The sequence below is a fragment of the Amblyraja radiata genome, chromosome 9 (assembly GCF_010909765.2).
Source record: "Amblyraja radiata isolate CabotCenter1 chromosome 9, sAmbRad1.1.pri, whole genome shotgun sequence".
Classification (NCBI taxonomy): domain Eukaryota; kingdom Metazoa; phylum Chordata; class Chondrichthyes; order Rajiformes; family Rajidae; genus Amblyraja; species Amblyraja radiata.
The window spans coordinates 38,347,767-38,375,133 of NC_045964.1; the positions used below are offsets into that span (position 1 = coordinate 38,347,767).

The 27,367-nt window shown below is 44.0% G+C and overlaps 1 protein-coding gene and 1 non-coding gene across 8 annotated transcripts in view; one reads left to right on the plus strand and one right to left on the minus strand.

The window, feature by feature from the left end:
• Window positions 1-767: 767 nt before the first annotated feature.
• The window catches only part of mia2 (MIA SH3 domain ER export factor 2), a 77,302-nt gene continuing 50,702 nt past the window's right edge, over window positions 768-27,367 (minus strand). For 4 of the 7 annotated variants that reach the window (XM_033027160.1, XM_033027157.1, XM_033027158.1 and 1 more), the window contains 8 exons: window positions 25,300-25,335; window positions 24,749-24,816; window positions 17,439-17,548; window positions 17,049-17,180; window positions 15,847-15,999; window positions 9,319-9,398; window positions 6,932-7,160; window positions 777-1,337 (listed from right to left, as the gene is read on the minus strand). In XM_033027160.1, the coding sequence (XP_032883051.1) occupies window positions 1,189-1,337; window positions 6,932-7,160; window positions 9,319-9,398; window positions 15,847-15,999; window positions 17,049-17,180; window positions 17,439-17,548; window positions 24,749-24,816; window positions 25,300-25,335 (957 nt within the window). In that variant the 3' untranslated portion in view covers window positions 777-1,188. Of the gene's footprint in view, window positions 1,338-6,931; window positions 7,161-9,314; window positions 9,399-15,846; window positions 16,000-17,048; window positions 17,181-17,438; window positions 17,549-24,748; window positions 24,817-25,299; window positions 25,336-27,367 lie in introns of those variants that run through there. The other 3 variants (XM_033027156.1, XR_004413092.1, XR_004413093.1) reach the window with 3 other exon arrangements.
• LOC116977365 lies at window positions 25,496-25,691 on the plus strand. Its single transcript, XR_004413210.1, has one exon. It is a non-coding gene; the product is annotated as a U2 spliceosomal RNA (small nuclear RNA).

The window sequence follows — 27,367 nt, forward strand, 5'->3', positions numbered from 1 at the left end:
GTCTGATTCTAAAATGTTCTTCAGTGTTGATTCAACATGGTTTGCATTCCTTAGATTGATAGTACAAGAGAATTTCAAGGCTGGCATTGGCAAGATTTGTTCAGGTGATCTTGTCACTTGGGCTGCTTGTGTTAGGGATTTCAAACAGTTTGTCCTGTCCATTGTTTCTCTTCATTGCTTTCTTCAAATTGTGTTCAATGTGATTTATATGCAAGATTTATTTGAGCTAAAGAATATGTTGAGGTCTCTGGGACTAATATTTTAGCACATCCATATTAAGATTGTGAATCCTGCAGCATTGCCTCTCTTTACCACAAGCTAATTTATTATTAGAACCATTGGTCAATATCATAACAACTAAATCACAACATTAAGCATTTTAGTCAATGCAAATCAGAACTTGCATGCTTTTAGCTTTTTCTAGATATAAAGTGGTGGCATGACAATAAAAACAAGCAATATTCCATTGTTTTCACAATCTCAGTATAGAATATATTAAATACTTTTCCTAACATCTTAAAGCAGACCCAAGAGTTTCTTGTCTCTTAGTTTTGCAACAGTTACGCTGATTTCACCTGAAAATTGTTGCTGTATCTTTTGCTTAAGAGATGAGTTTTAGGATAGGAAAGACATGACAAATTTGACACCTATGAACTAAGTGGATAGGGATATATTTTTTTAAATGGATGCGAAAAACAAGTTGTAAAATCCCATAAGTTTATCTTCATTGCTATGTACGTAAAGTTGTATGAAGAGAATTACACATCTAAAGTTCATTTTGTTTAAATCAAACTTGTTTTTTTCAGTATGTTACAATAAACATTTTTACATTCTAAATGTTCTCCAAACATTCCTTTTATCTTAGGACAATAAATCTGCATTTACATCAGTGGAACTAATATTAGCTCCACCTTGGACGTGCACATGAATGATAATTAAAATTTTGCAGTTCAAATATTGTTTTGCCATTTAAAGAATTAAATATTTACAAATTTCATTAGTAAAATGGGCAGGATAAAAACACAATGCATTTAACTAAAATAGTGCATGGCCAGAATCTGCTGTACAATTCTAATCAAACAGCACTATCAGAAAACGCATCTTTATTTAAAGCGTACCACCAATTTTAACAAACACCAATAAAAAAAAAAATGCAATAGTGTAACCTGCACTTCAACAAGTGGGGAGTCATTCATTATCTTGTGAAGATGGGCGCTCAGTTGATGGTAAATTGGGCAGAGGAAGTCGTGTAGGAAGGAGGCCACCTGCAATGTTGGAAAATGGTCGATGTGGCAGGAACATGGGACGAGGTGGTGGGAAATATAGTCCTGGTCGAACTGAAATAAACAAAAGTTTTTGGAATTCATAGCTATAACAGAGTGATAGCAACACCCAGACAATAGGTCATCTCACTGACCCAGTGCCTCCAAACCCACTTAGCAGTTGAACATCTTAGAAGGCCGATCTTACTAGTTTGTTGTGATCAGATTCCAGCAACGAGGAACAAACAGCAAGACATCCTATATTGAAAAGACTGTTCATCTCCCGAAACATCTAGAGTGCCCTCCATAATGTTTGGGGCAAAGACCCATCATTTATTTATTTGCCTCTGTACTCCACAATTTGAGATTTGTAATAGAAACAAAAATCACATGTGGTTAAAGTGCACATTGACATAAGAGAGGTATAAGAGAGCTCTCAGCACCCAGTCTTTCCATCACTTTCAAAAACATATTGCTCATTATCAACAAGAGGACCAAAATTGTGCAAATGAAAGTCAAAGAAGCCTTTATGAGACCAATAAACAAGAATCAAACTGTTAGAAACATCAGCCAAACCTTAGGCTTACCAAAATCAACTGTTTGGAATATCATTAAGAAGAAAGAGCACTGGTGAGCTTACTAATCCCAAAGAAGACCTCCACAGCTGATGACAAAAGAATTTCCTCTATAATAAAGAAAAATCCCCTAACAACTGTCCGACAGATCAGAAACACTCTTCAGGTGTGGATATGTCAATGAAGACTTCATGAACAGAAATACAGAGGCTACACTGCAAGATGCAAACCACTGGTTAGCTGCAAAAATAGGATGGCCAGATACAGTTTGCCAAGAAAAGAGCAACCACAGTTCTGGAAAAAGGACTTGTGGACAGATGAGATGAAGATTAACATATCAGAGTGATGGCAAGAGCAAATTATGGAGGAGAGAAGGAACTGCCCAAGATCCAAATCATACCACATCATCTGTGAAACATGGTAGTGGGGGTGTTATGGCCTGGGCATGTATGGCTGCTGAAGGTATTGGCTCAATTATCTTCATTGATGATACAACTGCTGATAGTAGTATAATGAATTCTGAAGTGTAGACACATCCTATCTGCTCAAGTTCAAACAAATGCCTCAAAGCTCATTGGCCGGCAGTTTGGCCGGCAGTTCATTCTACAGAGACAATGATCGCAAACATATTGCTAAAGCAACAATGGAGTTTTCCCAAAGCTAAAAAATTGTCAATTCTTGAGTGGCCGTCAATCACCTGATCTGAACCCAATTGAGCATGCCTTTTATATGCTGAAGAGAAAACTGAAGGGGACTAGCCCCCAAAACAAGCATAAGCTAAAGATAGCTTCAATAATAGGCCTGGCAGAGCATCACCAGAGAAGACACCCAGCAACTGGTGTTGTCCATGAATCGCAGACTTCCAGCAGTCATTGTATGCATAGGATATGCAACAAAATACTAAACATGACTACTTTTATTTACATGACATTTCTGTGTCCCAAACATGGTGCCCTGAAATGGGGGGACTATGTATAAACATTGCTGTAATTTCTACATGGTGAAACCAAAATGTATAAAAATGGTCTTTATTAAAATCTGACAATGTGCACTTTAACCACATGTGATTTTTTTCTATTACAAATCTCAAATTGTGGAGTACAGAGGCAAATAAATAAATGACGGGTCTTTGTCCCAAACATTATGGAGGGCACAGTATGAAAGCTTTGACAATTGGTAAAACACTACCTCCAACTTTCTACTATAAAAGCTTAAATGTTTTTATTCTCAGATGTTTAATGTTTGTTGATAAAATTCCTAAAATAATAGTTTAGTTATATTTTAAATTAACACAAAGGTACCTACTTTCCCATTAATGTTGGTGAAACTCAAAATACATCAACCCATTTGGATTATAATGCTACTTACACAGTTTGCAACCACTAGGAAGTGGCAATAACGACCCAGACTTTGAAAGTTGAACTCTATTTTGTAACCTTGGGTTTAGTACCACCAAAAAAGGACAAGGGCTTCAGGTGCATATGAACAGCAAGTACTCCAAGTCGCACACTATTTTACTTCGAAAATATATTGTGTCATCACTGGGTATAAATTCCAGGTCCTCCTTTCCAAACATCACAGTGGGAATAGCTTCAGAAAAGTTGCAGTGTTATGGCAGGAATTCAACATCCCTTTTCAAGGCCAGTTAGAGATGGATAGTAAATAATTGCCTTGCTTGCAATGCCCACATTGCAAAAAAGTGTGTGTGTATATATATATATAAATCATGGACACAGATGCAACAATAGCCAGGGAAGTACCTATGGTAAAAAAAACAACTATAGGATGGGTTGTAAACATTTTACCCAAATGGCCTCCTGTGATTAAACTGGCATCTCCGGGATTGAGTGCTTTGAACCAGCACTAATCTGGGCAGCGGGGAGTGTCTTGTAGATAAATTTGGTTATCAAAAAAATTGTTTGAGGAAGTCAAAGGAGGGTCAATCAATGCAAGAGGTTTTAAGGCAAGTTAGCGAAGAAAGAGCTCCCAAGAGTAGGGAAAAGTAACGGATGACAACAAACTCAAACTGGCAAAACGGTGACAAGGAACAGTAGATGTTGATTTATAAAAAACAAACATTTTAATTAGGTGATTAATGCCTTTCAATATAAAGGCCAAGTTCTGCTGAAGTAATTTAAAGACAGTGAAGGCCACTGAATTTATTTCATTTCTAGAAACCCCATTGGTAGTACACCAGAAACTGGCAAGGATTCATGGAGTTTGCTGGAGTAACCCCGCTTCCCATATAGCCATATAACAATTACAGCACGGAAACAGGCCATCTCGACCCTTCTAGTCCGTGCCGAACACATAATCTCCCCTAGTCCCATATACCTGCGCTCAGACCATAACCCTCCATTCCTTTCCCATCCATATAACTATCCAATTTATTTTTAAATGATAAAAACGAACCTGCCTCCACCACCTTCACTGGAAGCTCATTCCACACAGCTACCACTCTGAGTAAAGAAGTTCCCCCTCATGTTACCCCTAAACTTCAGTCCCTTAATTCTCAAGTCATGTCCCCTTGTTTGAATCTTCCCTACTCTCAGTGGGAAAAGCTTTTCCACGTCAACTCTGTCTATCCCTCTCATCATTTTAAAAACCTCTATCAAGTCCCCCCTTAACCTTCTGCGCTCCAAAGAATAAAGCCCTAACTTGTTCAACCTTTCTCTGTAACTTAGTTGCTGAAACCCAGGCAACATTCTAGTAAATCTCATTCCCATTCTGATCTTTCTGTCCTGGGCCACCTCCAATGCCAGAGTGAGACCACACAGAAACTGGTGGAACATCATCTCATTTTCCTTTGGGTGGGTTACAAACCAACGGTATGTACATTATCTGGTTTTATTACCCCCCCCCCCCCCCCTTCTTCCTTGTGACCCACACGGGTGAGCATCCATTTCTCCCAGAACCTTGCCCCTCCCTTCCCTTTCCCTCCCATTGCATTCCACCCATATCCCTTCCTCTGGCTTTGTATTTCTTTCTCCTTATCTGACACCCCGTTGTTCCCTTTTCATTTATATACTCAGGCATGCGACAGGAAAAAAATGAAAAAAGAGGAAGAGCGATGGGGATTCCAAGGGATGCAGAATTAAAAAAAAAAAAATGTACCTTGAAATGCACCGTTTTCTTGCCTGTTTACCCTTAATTTCTCGCAAGGTCTTCCCTACTCCCACTCACAGGGAACCCTCACTGCTCACAGGGACATCCCCTCACCTTTACTCACACTCACAGAGACTCCCCCCCCCCCCTCTGCTCACAAGGGCTCACACACACTCCCTCTACTTGCTTTAAAATGCCTATTGACACCGACAAGGCCCTGGCCCTGCAGCCGCACCCCGGCCTTTCCCAGCCCAGTGCCCATTCTCCCGCTGCCCTCCCCCGGGACCGCCGCTACCTGTGCTCCCCGGCGTCTCACTCCACCATGCCTAACCTTGTCCCTCCCCCGGACGCCTCCCTCCTCCAATCATAGCCCTGAATCATCATGTCCTGCCCCCACTGCCTGCTGACTGACGTCCCTCTCGTCCAATCGGCGCCCTGGATCATCAGTCCCTCCCCCACTGTCTCGCGGAAAGCCATTTATAGATTTATAGAGATTTAGGTTTTTTTTTAACGAATTTCAAAATCTGCGGGTCCGCGGAGAAAGCTCATGCTTGATACTTTTTCGACCTATCTGCAATCAAACCTCCCCTCACCTGGATCCACCTATCACTTACCAGGCTGACCCACCGCCACCTCTTTTCCAACTTTCTCCCCACACAACAATCAGGTCCTAGCTCAAAATGTCATATATCCACAGATGCTGCCTGAACCACTTATTCCAGCACTTTGTGTCTTTTTGACAAACTTGCAAAAGAGTTTGGGGACGTCATTGCATGGAAGGCTACGATAAAAGGGTAAAAAAAAAAAAGGATTTGAAAACAAAAATGAGAATCATACAATATGATTCAGTGAGTAGATATGGTTTAGTAGGAGAAAAGGTTTAAGCATTTTCATGAAACTGAAACTCCCTGTTACTGGTCATTATATTAATTCTTTGACGTAAAAAACGTTTGGAGAGATATATGGCTAGGAAAGGTTTCAAGGGCCGTGGCCGTGGCCATGCAGGCAAGTGGGACAAAACCTGTATGCTAACGGTTGCCATGCACAAGATGGGCCCAAGAGCCAGTTTTCATGCTGTTCAACTCTATGACTATGAATCCTTTGCCGGTTTCTGGTGAATATTTCTTCCAACGGGATGTCCAGAACTGAAATCAATTTAGTGGCCAACAGATTCTTGTATTATTTCAGCATAACTTGGCTTTTTTTAAAGGCATTAATCACCTAATTAAAATGTAATTTATTTAAACATTTCATCACATTTTAGGGTATGGGCATCACTGGCAGAGCCCAGCCTTTATTACCCACGAACAGATGGTGTACTTACCTCCTGAAACTATGAAATTCCATGACAAGTAACACATTTCATTTCATTTTTCAAGTGAAACTACGATTAGCACATCATAGAACATAGAATAACACAAGAACAGGCATGTGCAGCCACCAATGAAATCTCATATACATAAGCTGGTTGCTTGCATCTGAGGATTAACTCAATTTATTTTGCTTTTCTACACTACACATACAAAATCTTGTGCAAGTACACAATTTCATTATGCATTGCCATAAGACATAGGAGCAGAATTTGACCATTAAGCCCACCAAATCAGGTCTGCCATTCAATTGTGGCTGATCTATCTTTCCCTTTCAACCCCATTCGCCTGCCAACTCACAGTAGCCTTTGACACCCTTACTAATCAAGAATCTATCAATCTCTGCTTTAAAAATACCCAATGCCTTGGCCTCCACGGCAGTCTGTGGCAATGAATTCCACCGTCTGCCCAAATAAATTCCTCATCTCCATTCTGAAGGTACATCCTTTTATTCTAATGCTGTGCCCTCTGGTTCTAGACCCTCTATTACTGGAAACATCCTTTCCACGTCCACTCAATCTAGTCCTTACATTATCCAGTAGGTTTCAATGCGATCCCCCTCATCCTTCTAAACTCCAGAGCGTTTCAGTCAATTGGACAAATCGATGCATATACTTACTTTCCAGGGACGGATGAGGTGGCAAACCAAATGCTCGTAATGGGAAACGCTCTAGAGGACCATAGATTCCACCACGTGGAGGTGGTGGAAGTCCCCTTAGTGGAACATGACCTCTTAGATCAACATGTAAAGAGGGAACTTGGTTCAGATAGGCAGGTGCAAAACCAGGTCTAATTCCAAGGTCAGCTTCCACCAGAAGAGATGGGTTTAGCAATGCATTTATTGTGTCCTGCAGGAAAGACGGTACATTTTGTTTATTCTCCAATAATAAATCATGCAATCAAATAAAAACAAAAAATTCCAGTGACTCAGAAGCTCATTGGGATCCTGTATTTTTGCAAATGGAATTATTGCTTTCACAGTATTTAGAGGCAAGAAGTTACGTAGAAACAAGGCAAGAGATTAGTTATGACTAGAGCCAGGATTTTGCCATAAATGCCATAAGTGCTTTTTCGTGACTTTTTTGATATTTCACCAGGATAGTGCCTTTTCACGATCGAGTGCCTAAATCCGCCTTTTTTTGCCGTTTTGCTAAAAGGTCATGCTATTTTCTCTAGTTGTACCGTGATTACAATAACGTTTTCTATGTTAACACGTTAATATTAATGTTATTATTAGCGTATTAACATAGTGTAATTTACAAGAAAATTTCCACCACCGTGCAAAACCGGAAGCGCCACCGTTGGACGTTCATTCGTTCGTGCCGCTGCCCGCTGGTTCAGTCCTCTCCAAGATCTATTTAAGAAAGAACTGCAGATGCTGGAAATATCGAAGGTAAACGAAAAATGCTGAAGAAACTCAGCGGATGAGGCAGCATGTATGGAGAGAAGGAATAGGTGACGTTTCGGGTTGAGAACCTTCTTCAGACTGATGTGGGAGGGGGGCGGGAAAAGGAAAGGAAGAGGCGGAGACAGTAGGACTGGAAGGAGAGCTGGGGAGGGGGAGGAGGGAGAAGACAAGGGTTATCTGAAATTAGAGAAGTCAATGTTTTTACTGCTGCGGTGTACACTACTCAAGCGAAATACTCAAGCTTGTCTCCTCACTACAATTACTGCTAGCTCCAGTCGCAAATCTGAGTTTTTGAGTGATCTATGCAAGGCATTCATTGATGCTGGAATTCCACTGTGGAAATTGGAAAACAAATCTCTCAGAGGTTTTTTTTAGAGAAATACACAAAGAAACATATACCAAGCGAATCATCATTATTGAAAAATTATGTTGACAGCAACTTCAACATTGTTGTGCAGAAAATTAGAGATCAAGTTGCATGCAACAAAATATGGATCTCAATAGACGAGCCAACCGATGCTGTGTGGAGTTATGTTGCCAATGGGGTCATCAGTACACTGGAGGCAGCTCAACCATCAAAGGAGTATTTGTTGACATCAGAAGTATTGGAGAAGTCAAACAGCTCAACTATTGCTCAGTTGTTTACAACTTCACTTGCTCTACTTTGTCCAGAAGGCATAAAACACGAGAACGTTCTTCTGTTTGTGACTGATGAAGCTCTGTACATGAAGAAAGCTACTCGTGCTCTTAAAGTTTTATTTTCCAAAATGTTGCATTTGACATGCTTAGCTCAAGGACTTCATAGAATTGCCAAGCACATACATAGTTTGTTTCGAAATGTCGATTGCCTAGTTTCCAATGTCAAGAAAATCTTCCTTAAAGCACCGTCACGTGTGCAGTTGTTCAAGGAAATGGCACCCGAGATTCCCCTACCTCCTCAGCCTGTTTTGACTAGGTGGGGTACATGGCTCTCTGCTGTACTCTAGTATGCTGCAAATTTTGAAAAAGTCCCTCCACCGCAATCTTGTGTTTATTGCTTCCAATTTTGCAAAGTTCCCACAAGGTATCACTTCCCTTGAGAAACGTAGTGAAACATTAGTGAACAACTTGCAGATTTTCAACAAAGTAACTGGCGATGTAGGTAAAGATATACAAAGAAAATGTGAGAGTGATGTTAGCTAACAAAGATCTTGAAGAAATACAAAACATAGCTAAAGTTCTCTAAGGTAGTTGTGATGCACAAGATATCGACATGAATATAGCTTGTTTCCGGTATGCACCAGTGACCTCAGCTGGGGTAAAAATAGGTTTTTCACAACTGAAGCATATTTTGTCTGACGAACAGCATAGTTCAACACCAGATAATTTGACAAAAAATGTTAGTAATTATGTGCAACCAGGCAACTTTGGTCATTTAATGTAGTATAACTATGTTATCATTTTTAGCCATATTTTGGTGGTGGAATTGCATGCCTTTTTTTTGTCAATAAATGCATTTTTCGTGCATTTTTGTAATTTTATTATGCCTTTTGACTGCCTATTTCAGAGTGTTTTACAGCCTAAACATCCTGGCTCTATGACAGACCGAGTACACTTACTTGGTCTTGACTCTCCGAAGCAGAATTTGAAGATTGCATGCTGTTTTCCTGTTTGGGGTGTCCATCTGCACAAATCAAAGCTGGGGAGAGGTGAAAATAAATTATAAATCTGTCATAGATCATTTAAAATTAAGTTATAGCTTTATTAATTATATTTTTTGTATTTCCCTTCTGCAATGTTTGAGGTTATAAACACCACATATCTATATTATTAAAAGTCTGTTCTTGACCGGTTTTGGCCATCTGTGCTGCGATTTCCGAGAGAACGCCGACACCTACGGCCGTCATTTCTGGCCACCTTGCTCAGAGCCCCTCTCCGCCGTAAGTGTGCCGAGGATTTTTCCCGTCGATGAAAAATGACAGAGATATTAATGATTTTACAAAATTCCCCATTCTCTCTGCTGCCCCTGCTGGCGGCAGGGGGGAGGGACTATAAAACCAGGAAGTGGTGTGCCTCAATCAGTGTCTGCAAGCTGGAGGAAGGCAGAGGGTCACGTTTCTCTGAGCTGTGAATAACACTGAACACATGTCCACTCAAATGTAAGTGTCCTTAGTGGTTCTAAAACGCTTGCAGAATGTGTCTATTGGTTCTAAAATGTTTGCAAAAAGTGTTTATTGGTATCAAAAATGTTTGCAAAAATGTCTCTTTTGGTTCTACAATGCTTGCAGAATGTGTCTTTTTTGGTTCTAAAATGTTTTTTTAGGTTCTCCCCTCCTCTCCTCTCCTCTCCTCTTCCCCTCTCCCCCCCTCTCCTCTCCCCCACCCCCCTCTCCTCTCCCCACCCCCCTCCCCTCTCCTCTCCCCCACCCCCCCTCTCCTCTCCCCCCCCCACTCCTCCCCCCTCTCCTCACCCCCACCCCCCTCCTCTCCCCCTCCTCTCCCCACCCTCTCCTCCCCTCCTCTCCCCCCCTCTCCTCTCCCCCCCTCCTCTCCTCCCCCCCCCCTCCTCCCCTCTCCTCTCCTCTCCTCCCTCTCCTCTCCTCTCCCCTCCCCCTCTCTCTCTCCCCCCTCCCCTCCCCCACCTTTCCTCCCCTAAACCCCCTCCCTGCTCCCCACCTCTCCTCTCCCCCACCCCTCTCCTCTCTCCTCCCCTCTCCTCTACCCCCTCCTCCCCCCCTCTCCTCTCTCCCCCTCTCCTCTCCCCCCCCCCTCCCCCTCTCTCTCTCTCCCCCCTCCCCCTCTCTCTCTCTCTCCCCCCCTCCCCCACCTTTCCTCCCCTAAACCCCCTCCCTGCTCCCCACCTCTCCCCCTCCCCTCTCAGCACATCCTCTCTCTCCCCCCCCCCAGGAATTCCAAGAGCCTGGCTTGCCATTCCCCGTTCAGCTCTCTAAAAGTACAGATACCAGCTCTGCCATTCACTCTCTCCTCCCTTCATCTAACGAGCAACTTGACCCTGAGGTAACCATATTTGTGAATAACAGACCATTGATCGCTAAGGTTGATACGGGCGCAAAATGCAATGCCATCTCGTTATCAGAGTTTAAAAAAATTCGTAATGCTGAGCGTATTGAAAAGGTCTCGGCCACGCTTCGGGTCTATGGGGGAGATGTTCTACACCCACTTGGACTAACTAATTTAAAGTGCACCATAGACAAGCAGCCCCATACGTTAAAGTTTTATATCGTCAAGGGGGATTCAGAGACCATGCTCGGTATCAATGCATGCCACGACCTAGGCCTGGTATACTTTGGCCGCGCTGTCCATCAACTCCTTCTCGCTGACGGACCCACTCAGCAAGTACTCTCTCAATACAAAGAACAGATTAACGATGACCTTGGCAAGTTGCCCCTCAAATACCACATTGTTGTTGATCCCAACGTCATTCCTGTGGTCCGCGCACCACATAGTGTTTCCACATGCCATGCGTGACAGAGTACACAATTAACTCAAGCGGATGGTCTCCATGGGTGTTATTGCTGAAGTTACAGATCCATCTGACTATGTTTCCACCATGGTGGTCGTAAAGGAAAAAAAAAACCCAAGGAGATCTGTATCTGCAAACCCCAGAGATCTTAACACTGCTATCAGAAGCCAGCACTATCCTATGCGAACAGTAGAGGAAGTAGGCTGCTCAAATAGGCAATACATCAGTGTTCTCCGTTCTGGATTCCATAAGCTCGTTTTGGCAGATTCCACTGGACCCAGATTCGTCCAATCTTACTACATTCGGCACCCCCTTCGGCCGATACAAATTTCTGAGAATGCCCTTTGGCATCAACTCCGCCAGCGAAGTTTTCCAGCATACGATAGAACAATTGTTTGCTGAGTATCCATGCGCCATCATTGTTGATGACATTCTCGTCTACGGACACAACCTGGCTGAACATGACGCCAATCTGTAGAAAGTACTAGACTGTGCCAAAGACATTCAGCTCAACTCAATCCCCTGAAGTGCATGTTTCGAGTCCCAGAAGTTACCTACGTCAGACATGTTTTCACAAGTGATGGTCTCAGACCAGACCCATCAAAAACTGCAGCTATCAACAAAATGCCGGTTCCTACTGACGTTGCGAGTGCACAAAGGTTCCTTGGAATGGTCAACTACCTGGGGAAATTTATTCCCAACCTCAGCGACATATCTGCCCCCCTGCGAGATCTGACACACAAGGACGCTGCATGGTCCTGGTATCCGCAGCACCAAAGAGCTTTTGACACTCTCAAATTGTAGTTGGCTAGCACACCTACTCTTGCCCACTTTGCTTTGGAGTTACCAGTAACGCTCACCTGCGATGCGTTCCAGTACGGACTTGGTGCTGCTTGCCTGCAGACCACTACCGATGGCGAGTGCAAGCCTGTTTCTTACGCCTCTCGCACACTAACTGACACTGAACGTTACGCCCAGATCGAAAAAGAATTGCTCGCAGTGGTTTTCGCCTGCACAAAATTCAAGGACTTTATTTCAAGGACTGTGATTAGAAACAGACCACAAGCTGCTGGTCACTATTTTGAATAAACCCATCCACGCTGCCCCAGCCCGCCTACAACGAATGATGCAGCTGCAGCGGTTTGATTTCAACATTGTCTGTAAGAAAGGCAAGGACATGCACATAGCTGACACACTATCAAGAGCCCCACGCAAAACCAACGAACAACTCTTCGAACAGGACCAGTTCTCAATAATGAAGGTTTCGTATGTTCCTACTGATTGCTTGAATAGCCTTGCAGAACACACGGCTGCTGACAAGACTTTACAATTGCTGTCCGCAGTCATCCGGCGTGGCTGGCAGGATAAACAACACAACACCCTGCTCGCAATCCGCCCAAACTTCCTGGTTCACGACAAACTGGTGATGCAGGACGGGATTACAGTTAAGGGCCACAAGGCAATTGGCCCAGCTGTCCTCTGGGACAAGTACTTCTACGCCGTCCACAGGGGCCACCCCGGTGTGGAGGCAACCCTACAACGGGCACAAAGCATGTTTTACTGGCCTGGTATGACCAAGTTCATCCGTGACATAACAGAAGTTTGTGCCGTCTGCAAAAGCCTGACGCCACATCAGCAGAAGCAGTCCTTACTGCCGCACCCGGTTCCTCCCCTCCCATGGTCCACGTTAGCCACTGATATATTCGAATGTCATGGGAAACATTATCTGGTTCTTGTTGACTCTTATTCGGGTTGGTTCGACATCGATTTACTCCAAACCATTACATCTGAAGCGGTTATCGAGAAGTTGCAGCATCACTTCTCCGTGCACGGATCCTCTGCACGTCTTCTGTCCGACAACGGCAGGCAGTTCACCAGCCAGCCTTTCAAAAACTTTGCAAAACTATGGGAGTTCCGACATATTACCAGCAGCCCAAAGTTCCCGCAGTCCAACGGACTCACCGAACGCGCTGTCCGAAGCGCAAAACAACTAATGGAGCGTTCATACCTTGCAAAATCGGACGTATACCTAGACCTGCTCAACTTAAGGAACATTGCAAGGGATCCCATACTGGGTTCCCCAGCCCAACAAATGATGTCTCGCCAAACCCGTGCTCCCCTGCCTGGGTCCCAGCAGCTTTTGCAGCCACAAGTTCGTTCTCTGCCTGCAGTCCAGAAATAACTACAATTCAAACGCGATACACAGAAACATATTTTTGACAAATCCAGTAAGCCACTTAAACCTCTCGCCAATGGACAGGTGGTTCTGCCTCCAGACCAACAAGGGCTATGGCCGTCTGGGTCACATCTACGGCCCTGCCAAAGAACCGCTCTCTTATCTAGTTGAAGTGGACGGAGCCATTTACAGACCCAACCGTCAACATATCCTTCCAGTGAAGGAACCGCGTCCTGCGACTCCATATCCAGATGTCTTGCGTTTTGTATACCCTCCCACTGCCGGTCATGCTGCTCCACTATCAGCGACCGTTTCCACTGCGGCCTCCCCGCGACGCTCGATGACTAGCTCGCCTATCTCACCACCTCCCCGCCCCGTCAGGTCCCCGGTCACATCCCCCATTCCCTCCCCGGTATCTTCTCTGGTGAAAGGAGGCGAGGCGGATTCGTACCGCACATGTGCCGGACGGGTTAGCAAGCCACTCATTAGATACGGTGATTTCAAGTAAAGTAAAGTATCCTTTATTGTCATTCAGACATTTCAGTCTGAACGAAATTGTATACCTTGCAGTCACAACATAGAATAAAATAACAAAACACACACTTAATACAGTTTAACATCCACCACAGTGAGTCTACCAGGCACCTCCTCACTGTGATGGAAGTCAAAAGTCTTAAAGTCCTTGTCTCTTCCTTGTTCTCCCCCTGCGTTGAGGCGATCCAGGCTTCCGATGTTGGGACCCCGCCGGGTGATGGTAAGTCCAGCGGCCACATCTGAGCTCCGCGAATGGGCTGGTTCAAACTCCGCGGGCCGGGGTGTTCGAAGCTGCCACCCTCCAGTCCAGGGGACAAAGCTGTCGTTGCGGGTGCTCCGGAGAACCGGTTACCAACCTGGGACCTGCGAGTTCCCGACGATGTCTTCCACTGGGCCCGCGGCAGAGTCCACTGGACCCGCGGCCGAGCCTCCGAAGTCGGGTCGCCGCCACCACAGCCCCGAAGTCGGCCAGCCTCGCGTTGGAAAATCCTGGCTCTGCCTCCGGAGCCCCGAGGTCGGTCCCAGTTGGAGGCCGCCAGCTCCGCCATTAGGCCTCAGCGCAGAAGGAGACGGAGACGGGGGATATGACAAGAAAAGGTCGCATCCCCCCGAAGGAGGAGACTAAAAACAGTTTCTCCCACCCCCCCCACACATACACAAAAAGACAGACGGACTGCAGGTGAGCCGCAGCTGCTTGGGCAGCGCCGACACTTTATGTAACTATACAAAGTTCCCCATATGCGTTATTGACGTTCCGCCACCTATATGTTGCTTAGCCACCCTGTTCCTATGTACCATTGCTTTCTTTTGTTTCTACAAGGAAACATGTAGATTGGTTATTTCCTACCAGCCAATTGTAGTGGTTGTTAGTAGTGGCTCCGCCTAATATGCATTTTAATATTAACAAGAGCTTGCTTACGCCATTCAGTTTTGAGTAGCTGCTAGGAACTGTAATGTCCTGCAGATCGATGTTGTAAGCAGATTTAATAAACATGTGTTGTATTTTGATATGTGTTTGACTCGACTCATTACAGTTATGAACAGTGATTGAGAGAAATCAATGATTTAACATTGGATAATAGATAGCTGGTTAGATAATGATTATCATCTCAGGGGAAAAGTACAGGAACAAGAAAGTCTGACTACAATTTTATACAGCCTTGATGAGAGCACATCTGGAGTATTATCTCCCAACTGGGTCTCATTATATGAGAAAGTAGATACTTGCTAGTCTGAGATGCGGAGACTGTAGTACGAGGAATGATTACATTGATAAAGACCGTATTCACTGATGTTTAGAAAAATGAGGGAACTCATTTTCGCTCAAAATACTGATAGGATCTGATAGGTTGGATGCAGAATGGATGGGAATGTGGGGTGGTGTGACTTGTTAGATGCATGGATCAGGCAGTCTCAGTATATGTGGCATGGCACTAGGATTGAGATGAGGAGAAATCTCTTCAGTGAAAACCTCGAGCACAAAATGTTATGGAGGCCATGTTGCTGCATGTATTTTAGAAGGTGGACTGGTTTTAGACACAAAGGGAAGAATATGAAGTTTACACAGTAACGGCCATGATTGTACTGAATGATTCTAAGAACCAAATGGTCTATCCCGTTTTCTCTGCATATTTTGAAAACGTGAGAACCTTGTTAATTTTCCCCAATTTTATTTTGCTAAAATCATTGTGGACAGGGAATTAGTTATAGGCTATTCTATTGTATATTTAGAGCACATAACAGCATTGTGAAAAGCATACAAAGTACATCAAATGTTTCCTTAAAATCTTAATTTACTTAAAGTATTCGCAAGACTATCAGTATTTAATATTTAAAATTATAAGTTTACAATTGTACAAGTTTACAATTATTTATTCAAGTAAACTCATTCACATAACTTAAACACCCACTATAAGTTGTATAGTGGAATATTTTATAGGGTTCCTTTCATACCTGGCGGCGTTCTGAACAGCTTCCGATCTCTTTCCCATACAGGAGAAAGTGAACCACTATCTGACTGTGGGCCATGGTGATCAGACAATCGGTCAGAAACTGAATCTGTAGATTCATTGGCGGTGTGATCTAGCTGAACTGATGGACCTCTCGCTGTAGACACATGATACACCAAGGTTTAGATTTATTATTGTCACGTGTACTGAAAACCTTTCTTGTGCTTGCTAACCAATCAGATCAGCTAATGCTGTACATAAATATAATCAACTCAAACTCATGTACAATGGATCGAGCAAAGGGGAAGAAATATGCAGAATATAGTTCTCAGAGGACTCAGAGGACATGACTTCAGAATTAAGGGACAGAAGTTTAGGGGTAACATGAGGGGGAACTTCTTTACTCAGAGAGTGGTAGCGGTGTGGAATGAGCTTCCAGTGGAAGTGGTGGCGGCAGGTTCGTTGGTATCATTTAAGAATAAATTGGATAGGCATATGGATGAGAAGGGAATGGAGGGTTATGGTATGAGTGCAGGCAGGTGGGACTAAGGGAAAAAAATTGTTCGGCACGGACTTGTAGGGCCGAGATGGCCTGTTTCCGTGCTGTAATTGTTATATGGTTATATGGTATTGTAGTGTAACAGTTCCAGAAACAAAGTTTAATGTCTGTAATGAGGTAGAGCTAAACAGCACCCGAGCTCATGGAAGGGCCGTTCAAAAATCTGTTAATTGAGGGGAAGAAGCTGTTCGTGGTGCACACTTTCAAGCTTCTCTATTTTCTGCCCAATGGGAGCGGAGAGGAGGAGGAATGACTGGGCTGCAAATGGCTTGAAACACCAGCTTAGCCAATCTTTTATCGTAACTAAAAATTCACACCTGGCAAGGGTTTTTTTAAATCGTGATTTAAATGATGCATTTCACATAAAGTGTGGTGTGTATATGGAACAAACTCCTCTGGCAGTTGAGGCAGGCACTATAACAATATTTAAAAGATATTTGGATAGGTACATGGACAGGAAAAGGTTAGATGGATATGGGTCAAACATGGGCAAATAGGACTAGTGTAGACGAGGCACCTTCGTTGGCACTGGCAAAAAAGTTGGGCCGAAGATTCTGTATCCCTGCCATATGACTATGACTGCTACTCTGACTGGCTTTGCTAGACTGTAATACATTTCCCACAGACTATGATGCTAAATACTTTACTTTTAGAGTCTGGTTTCCCAGGAAACAAAGGCGAAAACCTTAATGGTCCATCTAATAATGGAGGTGACAGAAAACCCATGGGATCAGCGCCAGGTCGACCCACTGGAGAAGGGCCATATGGTGAACTTCCTCCTGCAATTATGAAGCAAAAATAAATAAATCACAAAACAGCTCTCATTTTTGAAAATCAAAACAACCTTTCAAAACAATCAAAACTATCGTACTAATCAATGCAAAGAACTGCTCGGGTCGTTCTTAAATAATTGAAGTTTCAATAATATGCAACTAAGGGAACTGTACCTACCAAACCCCATGCTAATGCTCTTAAATGCATGGACATTTATTGTGTTACAATGCAAAGCCAGAAAGGACCAAAAGGGACTGCAGTACCTCTGTATGGTGGGACAAATGTTGAAGCACTTAACCCTGGCCTTCCAGACACGTCAATTACAAGGGGATCCTTCAAAACAATATCGATTTTGAATTCAGCTTCAGTTATCCTGTAAAGATAATACATACTCTGTCACCCAAAATGATCCTGTTCTGCTGGAAACCTAATCCCTCCCTGATTTACAAGGGATGGGAGGGGGGGGGGGGGGGGGGGGGGGGGGAGGTGAATTCTAGTGTGCACTCATTAATTTGCATACATTAAAGGAGTCGATCGATCACCAGTATCACAAATTCAATAAAAAAAATTAAACATTTTTCTCAAGGAATGATTACAAAGTGGAACGTAATGGAAGCGAACAATGTAAATGTTTTTGAAAGAAAACTAAGTACATGGAAAAGAGGGGAATGCATATGCTGATTAATACGGAGAAAGAGGGAACCTTGAGTGAAGCACTGGCCAACTGGGTCTTATGGCATGTTTCTGTGTATAAATATAAATTTTGGATTGCTATCCACCAAGCTTTTCTCTTGTGCTTTCCTCAATTGTTACTTGAAAGGAACTTCAAATCATGAAGTTCCGTTTAAACAGAATCTGCCTTGCAAACCTATTCCAGCAATTTGGCAGACATATTTTGTGCAGCAAAGGTTTATTTGGCAGCATCTTATTCAAAGATTTCCATCAGCTGCTGATTAGCAATAAAAATACAATGTTACCACAGGCAGGAAACATATCAAGAATTCACCAAGTCTGCAACAAAATTGAAAAGGGTTAGAAAACAAGCACAATTCTTCAATATTTAGTGTATTAAGATTTTTTGGCCAAATGCAGTGATGCTTTTTCCTCAAAAGTTTAACTTTAATGTACTTTACAAAGTATTAACAAATTTACAGGTTAGTAATAGGACTGGTGGAATTAATTCTATGGAAAAAACTGAATGCACTTTCCTTCATCCTACCAAATATCTGGAAGAAAAAATCCAAACACCGAGAACCCAGGGAGTTCAAATATTTTAATCACGTTATGCATTTTTGCTAATGGTATTTGCCGTTACAGCCTATTGGCACTTCTAAAAAGTTAAATAACAGATTTTCTCATTTTTAGAATTTTAATTTGATTTTATACATTTAATTATTAGTTTATTTTTTCATATGTTGATTGGTCACAAAATAACAACAGAAGAGGGTGGTATATTGATGAAATTGTTTTTGATAAATGTTGCCTGGTTTTTAACTGATATGCATTTTCACAAAGAAGTTGCAAGGACTTTAAAACCTTTAGCTCTGATGGACGAATGGATATGCTGGATTTATATTCTTTGTAACTGAACTGAGCAATTTCAGATAAGTAGCCTTGCCAGTCTCAGACTGCAGTGTTTTGCATCCCACGAAGGAGAGGCCAGATTTAATTGAGGTAGTAACATTTTGAGGGGTCAAGAAAACCGAAAAAGACCATGTTCTATTAGCAGCGAGGGCAAAACACACGAGGGCACAGATCTAAAGTAATTGTTACCCAGATTTGAGTGGAGATGAAGAAATGTTTTATCAACCGACTAGGGTTTGGAACATCACCAGAAAGGGTGGCAGAGGCAGAAACCTTTGTTGTACGTGGATGTGCACTTGAAGAGCTATAATCTACAGGGCTATCATGGGAAGAGAGAATTAGGTTTGGGTAGCATTTTGGAACTGGATACATTGACCCTCCTCACCTCCCACCTCCCCATCATAAATGTTCTATGATTCTATAGGTGTACAGTCTCGTGCTAGATGCACCTAGTCTCTTGGTAGATTCACAGAGTCTCTTGCCCAGAGGACATAGGTTTAAGGTGAAGGAGAAACGATTTAATAGGAATCTGAGGGGTAACTTATTCACACAAAGATTGGTGGATGTATGGAACAAGCTGGAGAGGTAGTTGAGGCTGGGAAGCAGTTACACGGGTACATGAGAGGTTTGGAGGGATATGGACCAAATGCTGGCAGGTGGGACTAGTGTAGCTCGGACATGTTGGCTATTGTGAGCAAGTTGGGCCAAAGGGCCTGTTTCCACACTGTATCACTATACTTAATTAATTATCACGCTGGTGTAAATATAGCTATTAAATTACTATTCCTGAAAATTCCCCTCATAAATATGTATAGTGTTATAGAGTCATACCGCAAGGAAACAGGCCTTGGGAATAAATTATCCATGCAAACTAACATGTCCCAAGCTAGTCCTATTTGCCCATACTTGACCAACATTGGTGAGAAGGCTTTTGGCATGCTGGCTATTATTGGTCCTCCCCCTCCCTCCCCTGTGCCCCACCTGGACTCGCACCCATTTGTCCCTCCTCCCACATTTCTTCCTCTGGCTTCGAAATTCGCAACTCTTCAAGCAGTCAACTCAGACCTTCTGTTTAGTTTAGTTCTGCTTTAATCTCTGGCTTTTGTTCCAAACATCTGCCCATCAAAAATTATTGATATGTATTTTGTTTACAAACAAAACCACTAGGTACTTATCAACTCTTCCATCAACTTTTGTAAAACAGCATACCTTAACATATTGTGGAACCAAGGAACTGCAGATCCGGGTTTACAAAAAAGTACAAAGTGTTGAGTAACTCAGTGTTTCTGTAAAAGGATCCCAATGCAAAATGTCACCTATCCATGTTCTCCAGAGATGCTGCCTGACCTGCTGAGTTACACCAGCACTTTGTGTCTTTTTTTTAACCCTGTAATGTATATAATGTAATTAGCATATGTTATGTCTTGTGCGAGGGGACGCATGCGCTAGAGGAGACTCATGGTGGCGTCCTGCAATAAAGAAGCTTGTCAGTTTACTCCTGTATCTGAGAGTCCTTTTGAGTCAGTTCCAAGTACCCAAAATACACTACAATTGGCGACGAGGATGGGATAGATTTGTGAACTCACCCACAGGACTGTTTTGCAACATGTAGGATTGTTTAACAGTTTAAACTATAGATACGGAGTTGTGTCGCAGTTGTTTGCGAGCTGGACAAGAGAGGCCTGCAGATCCCTCTATGCCGGGGACTGCATTTAAAACATCAGCTGTACAAGTCGGCGAGTTTTGTAAGGCTATCTCTATGTTGTGTCTACGTGGCAAGATGTCGTCCTTCGGATTGTTACTCATTTTAGACTGAGTTTTCCTTTTGTCAAATTCCTCAAGCTGAATAGTCTTTGTATAAGTTTTAGGTGATTTGTTACACGAAAACACACAACAACAGCACGAAGACAATAAAAGAACAGAAAAGGAAAGAAGGACTGTCAGAAAAAAAAAAGGGTGTGTTTGGAAACAAAGTGGAATGGCACCAAGCCAAAAGATTTGGCGCCAAATGGTTTTGGATTGGCGCAAAATCGGAAGGTCGGAACAGGAAGCAAGGAAAACAAGTGGGGCAGTAAGTAAGTGTCACCGAAGAAAGCAGCCGAAAGCTGGAAGCCTAACCAGCAGGACAGCGACGGTGCCAACTTACCTGGAACATTTTCTAGGGCTGTGTAGCCAAGGCAAAAGGGGCAGAAGAGGCCCAGCAGCTGCCACCGACTTCGGACGTTTTCCAGGGCTGTGTAGCCCACAGCCAGGCCCAGGAGCCGCCAACGACGTTGAGTGAGGGCCTAGTATCGGGTAGGTCACGGACAGGTCCAGTGAAGCCACCGACGAAACGGAGTCAGCCCGGCTGGGAGAAGAGTCAGCTCTGTCGAGGGAGAAAGCCGGCCGCGTGAGAAGCGGACCAGCAGCGAGAAAAAAAAGCCCGGCTGGGAGAAGAGTCAGCCCAGTCGAGGGAGAAAGCCAGCCACGTGAGAAGCGGACCAGCAGCGAGAAAAAAAAGCCCGGCCACGCGTGAGAAGCGGACCGGCAGAGTAAAAGAAAACTGACCACGAGAGAAGCGGACCAGTCGTGAAAGAAAGCCTGGTCGGGAGTAGAGTCAGCCCGACCGTGAGCAGAAAAGAGGGCCTGGCCGCGCAAGAGAAGCGGACCGGGCGAGGGGGAAAGCCTGGACGTGAGAGTAAGTCCGGCCCCGAGCAAAGAGTGGGTCTGCACGAGAGAAGCAGGACAGCGCTCAAGCACTTCAGCCCGGTCGGGAGTAGAGTCAGCCCGGTCGTGAGCAGAAAGTGGAGAAAGCCCGGTCGCGAAAGAGAGCTGGCTGAGGGAGAAGCGGGTCCGCGCGAGAAAAGCAGGAACTAGCAGTAGTCGGCAGCGAGCCAGCGGCAGCAAAAGTAACGGTGAAGCCCGGAGGAGCCAGCAAAAGCAGCAAAAGTGGAGGTCTGGCGAGGCCAGCAGCAAAAATACCGGTGGGGACAACTCGAGAGGTCGAGAAGGCACTGGAGTCCATAGGCCGACAAGCTGGACCAGTGAAATTCTTCAAAGTAAAAGCAGGACTGTAGAATGTAATGCGTTGTTCACTACTCCTTCACAGTAAAAGCGGGACTGTTTGGATGTAATGCATTGGTCACTGTTATTAATAGTAAATTTGTGTGCATAGCAGGAATATGGTTAAAATGCTCTAAATGTCTATTAACATGAAATGCTGGTTAATAGTATAAATCTATTATTATAAGAATTAGTAATAGTCAGTGGGCTGGATCACTTCTTAGTGTGTAGAAGGATTAAGTCTAGTGCAGAATACACAGTGAGAGAAAAGAAGATAGTGCACCTGAATAGCAACAGGTAGCATGGATTTTCAAATTGTAGGAAACGTGCCCCAATTAGATTATGGGTGTAATTTTGAGAAATGGACCAAAGTCTTGGAGGCTTGTTTCATTTCCAATGATATTGCTGCAGAGGAGAAGAAGAGAGCATGGTTCATATTAGGCTTAGGAAGAGAGGGTTATCAAACCTTACATATGTTACTGCTGCCATTTAAGCCCACAGATAAAATGTATGAGGAGTGTAAGGAGGCTTTAATGGCTCATTTCTCGCCAAAACCTCCAAGGGTATCCAGAGGCAAGGAACCTGAACTAAAGAGGGCAGAGAGTCTCTCAAAGGACCAAGGTCAAGTGCAAAAGGACAAAGGTCAAATGCAGGACAAAGGTCAAGTGCAAAATGACAAAGGTCAAGTGCAAAAGGACAAAGGTCAAGTGAAAAAGGACAAAGGTCAAGTGCAAAAGGACAAAGGTCAAGTGCAAAAGGACAAAGGTCAAGTGCAAAGGGACAAGTCAAGTGCAAAGGGACACAAGTCAAGTGCAAAGGGACACAAGTCAAGTGCTAAGGGACAAAGGGCAAATGCAAAGTGGCAGAAGTCAAAGGCAAAGAGAAATTGCCATCCAAAGGGCAACCCTAGCTATTCAAGCTGCATTCAGGGGTATGAAGGTACGGAGAGAAATCCAGAACAAACAGAAGGCAGCAACGGTAATACAAGCAGCATTTAGAAGGCACAGAGTATACCGTCAATACAAGGCAATGAGATTGGCAGCTATAATAGTACAAACCCATTATAGGGCACACCTTCAAATGGAAAGTGATCGCAAAACTTACAAGAAGGTACGCAGAGCGTTGTACTGCTTCAGGCAGCCTACCGTGGAATGCTTGTTCAAAGGCAACTGCGGGGCATGCATAAATCTGTCAAGGTCATACAGACTTATTATCAGATGTATAAACAGCGTCAGTATTTTAAGAAACTACGCTGGTCTGCCATTGCGGTACAGCAACGATACAGAGCATGCCAGATAAGAGATGTCCAAGTGAGACAGTATAAGAGTTTGAGAGAAGCAGTGGTGGGTATTCAGGCCTTGTACCGCGGGATCAAAGCCAGAGTATTGGTAGAGAAAACCAAGGCAGCACGCTGTATTAAGTCATTCATAAGAATGTGCATTACAAGAAAGCATTTCTTGATGCAAAAGGCGGCTGTAGTCACTCTGCAAGCTGCATACCGTGGTTACCGATTAAGGGTACGGTACAGAGCTATGCGACAAGCAGTCATTTCGATCCAGAGATGGTACAAAGCATGCAAAATAGGGCATTCCCAGTTTGTGCAATATCAGTCAATGAGGGATGCAACTATTACCATTCAAACTGCCTACAAGAGCATGGTGGTTAAGCAAAAGAGAGCTACTGTAAAAGTGCAGTCAGTACTCCGTATGAGTTTGTATAGGAAAGACCTAAGGAGACAATTAGTTGCACAACAGAAAAGGTTGAAACGATACAAAAGGCTTAAACGATATAGGAAAGACTTCCTCAAACCGATTTATACAGCAGTTGTAGTGCAGTATCACTACCGTGCTTATGTAGTAAGAGAAATATACAGAGCGCAAATCAAAGCCACTGCTGTATTGCAAAGACAGTATAGATCCTACTTCTTGATGAATAACCAGAAAGGTGATTTAAGAAGACAAATAGACGAACAGCAAAAAAGGCTTAAACGTTGCAAAGAACGGTTAAATAAATGTGTGACGATGAGCAAAAAGCTGTTAACAGAAAAGTCTAAAGAAGAGAGGCTTGTCGGTCGAGACAAAAGTATGCAGGACAGATTGCGATTAGGACACTTCAGTATAGTCCAGCATGGAGCTTCCTTCACTGAGCAATGGACAAATGTTTATGCATTGCAGAATGTCATTATACAACAAGAGCAGATAAATATGTAGCGCCAGGAAATTGAGCGACAGAGAGCGACTGAAAAACGAAAACCTGCAGTCGTGTGTCAGATCCCACCTACAAATAAGGAACAGAAACAGAGGAAATGTTAACTTTAGCAGAATATCAAGAACAGGAAGAAATCTGCAAATTACATTAGGATATTTAAAAAGGGAAGAGGCAGAGATACAGGTAGAGCTAGAGTGATTAGAAAGATGAGTGGAATGAACCATTATTAGTGCTAAGTTTTAGTATGATTATTACAGTTATGAGGATGTAATGTAAGATGACTGTAATAATATAATTTTGCAACTGTGTGTTAATCAATTATATTTAACGTACTAGAAATGGTGTTATTCGCCTCCAAGCTAAAGGGGGAGCAGTGTAATGTATATAATGTGAATGGTGTAACCTGCCTCCAAGTTAAAGGGGGAGCAGTGTAATGTATATAATGTAATTAGCATATGTTATGTCTTGTGCGAGGGGACGTATGCGCTAGAGGAGACTCATGGTGGCGTCCTGCAATAAAGAAGCTTGTTAGTTTACTCCTGTATCTGAGAGTCCTTTTGAGTCAGTTCCAAGTACCCAAAATACACTACAAACCCGAATATATCTATTGATTAAAAAAACTTCATATTGCTGGAATGTCAAAACATTAAGGGATTTTCTTTTATACTCAATATTCAAAAAGGTTGTTACTGAATTCAAAAGAAATAAGGACCTCATTTGAAAATAGTTGGAAACTTACTTTTGTCGAAAGTGAATATTCTCTCTTTTAATATTGCCAATTTCCCGTTCAGCTTCACGAGCCGAGAGCTGCAATTCAAAATATTTTGCACATAAGTTACAACGATAAATCTCTGACGACTGATGCTGCAATTCATTGATGGTACATTCCCAGAATTAGTTTAGCAGGATGTTCAGTGGTTGTTTTTTTTGCCTGATTCTGTTTTCACAATGAGCAATGATTTCTCATTTTCATTAGGTTATGCCAGTTTTTTTCAGTGTTGAAGACACCGAGTGCTCTACACTTGTACCAGGGGTTGACTATTTTCTTAATACGAATATATTGACTTAATGAATAGCTTTTCTATGCGCAATCATACACTTGCACAGATGCATGCCTTCTGAAACATTCCTGGTAAGCCACTGACTAGGTTGCGCTGGGAGTAACAGTTGAAGTATTCAAAATAGGAAATCGTGACTAAGCCATTTACAACAGTCATGCATGGCATAAAATTATTTAAATAGATGTAGAAATTTAAATGATCAACAATGCATTTCATGTCTGAAACTCACCCAATTATCATGCGCTTTTTTCTCATGGGATACAATCTATAAATGCAGATACAAAAAAACCCAATTAATTTAAAATGTGTGCATATTTTCACGTAACAATGTAACAGTGGACATCACCTTACCCTCCCTCCTAAACTTTAATTTAACCATCCACATTTTGATTTAAATGTCCTCCTTCACACAATCTGGGCATCTCATCGCTTCTCGGCCTTTTGGCTAAGATCAAGTGTAGTATCTGTTCTTATCAGTCAGTAAAAGAGCTAAATAAAGAGCGTCTGTTCTTGTTAGAACAGGGAAAGAGATCTGTTCTTATTAGAACAGTCCTGGCGGTCCTTTAAGGACAGGAGCTGCAGATTACGATTAAAAAAATCGTAGCAATGGCAGCTGCAATGGGAACTAGAGGACAGGGTATCCGCAATACCCTCAGGATTAGTGTCAAGGATCTCAGTGAGGGGATGCCCTTCAGTCGAGACACCTTTGTAAAGAAGGTATTGCTGGAGACCTGCAAGTTCGAGCCCAGGGATATCTACTGCCTCCAGGACTTCCCGGGTAACGGTTATTTTGACGTTACATTTGTGCTTCCGACAGGATGGCAAAAACTGTTAAAGGATTTCCAAGAGAAGGGGAATGAAGCTCCGCTGTCGTTGCTGAAGGTGCAGCCACTCTTCACCCTCCCAAATCAAAAAGAAAGGACGATCACGGTCCATATGTTTAACCCACATGTGCCCGTAGTGGATGTCCTCACCTTCCTTGCTCGCTACGTCGACGGGGCAGGGAACAGCGTGGACGTGAAGGATCTGCATGGGATTTGGACGAGCAAGCGGCAGGTCAAGGTAAAACTGAGGGTGGACAAGGAAGGAACTCTCCTCCACCCTCCATCGGTGTTCGCAATTGGAGGAAACCGAGGATATTTAATTTACGTGGGGCAGCCCAGAGTTTGCAGAAAATGTAATAAGCCTGGACATGTGATGGCCCAATGCAATGCAGTGGTCTGCAAAAACTGCAAAACGGAGGGCCACGAGACAAAGGACTGTCAAGCCAGCAAGAACTGTAACCTGTGTGGGGAGGGAGGCCACCTTTACAGGGCCTGCCCAAAAAGAGCATGCACATATGCACAGGCAACAAGAGGGGCGGCTTCCAGCACCCCCAGGGTAGGTGAGACACCCACTACCACTGCCAAGTCCCCAGCAGAAAGGGGAAACAGGGATGAGGACAGCCCAACCACCTCAGCCACCTCAACCACCTCGAGCCCCCAAGTGCCAGGAGAACTCCAGCACCAAGCCCAGGAGGGAGAGTCGATGGAGGAGGGGGGAGAGCAAATTTGGACTACTGTAAAATACAAAAAACACCAGAAGGGTCAGCACACGGAGCAGAGGCCAGAAAGGGATGGCAAGCCCAAAAAAACCACCAAAAAACGGTCTCTCTCCCTGACAGAAGGGAGAAACCTCTCCTCGTCGGAGGATGAGGCGAACGGGAAACCCCACAAGAAGAAAACCGGGGCGGAAAGGAGAAAGTGCAGGACGATTGTACACCTGCACCAGGAGACCAAGAGCAGTGCAGCGGTCGAGGGGCTCCAGCCCCAGGACATCGGGAGCAGTGCAGCGATCGAGGGGCTCCGGCCCCAGGACAACGGGAGCAGTGCAGCGGTCGAGGGGCTCCGGCCCCAGGACAACGGGAGCAGTGCAACGATCGAGGAGCTCCAGCCCCAGGGCATCGGGAGCAGTACAGCGGTCGAGGGGCTCCAGCCCCAGGGCATCGGGAGCAGTGCAGCGGTCGAGGGGCTCCAGCCCCAGGGCATCGGGAGCAGTGCAGTGGCCGTTGGGCCCCAGCTCCGGGCAACCGGGAGCATTGTATTGGCTGATGGGCCCCAGCTCCGGGCAACCGGGAGTATCGTAGAGGCCGATGGGCCCCAGCTCCGGGCAACCGGGAGCAGTGCAGCGGCCATTGGGCCTCAGCTCCGAGTTTCCGGGAGCAGTAAGCCTGTCACTGAGCCCCAGCCACGAGAGACGGGGGAAGCGGCGCACCCAGAAGGGGGTAAAACGAGCAGCCCCCCCCCAACGACACCTCG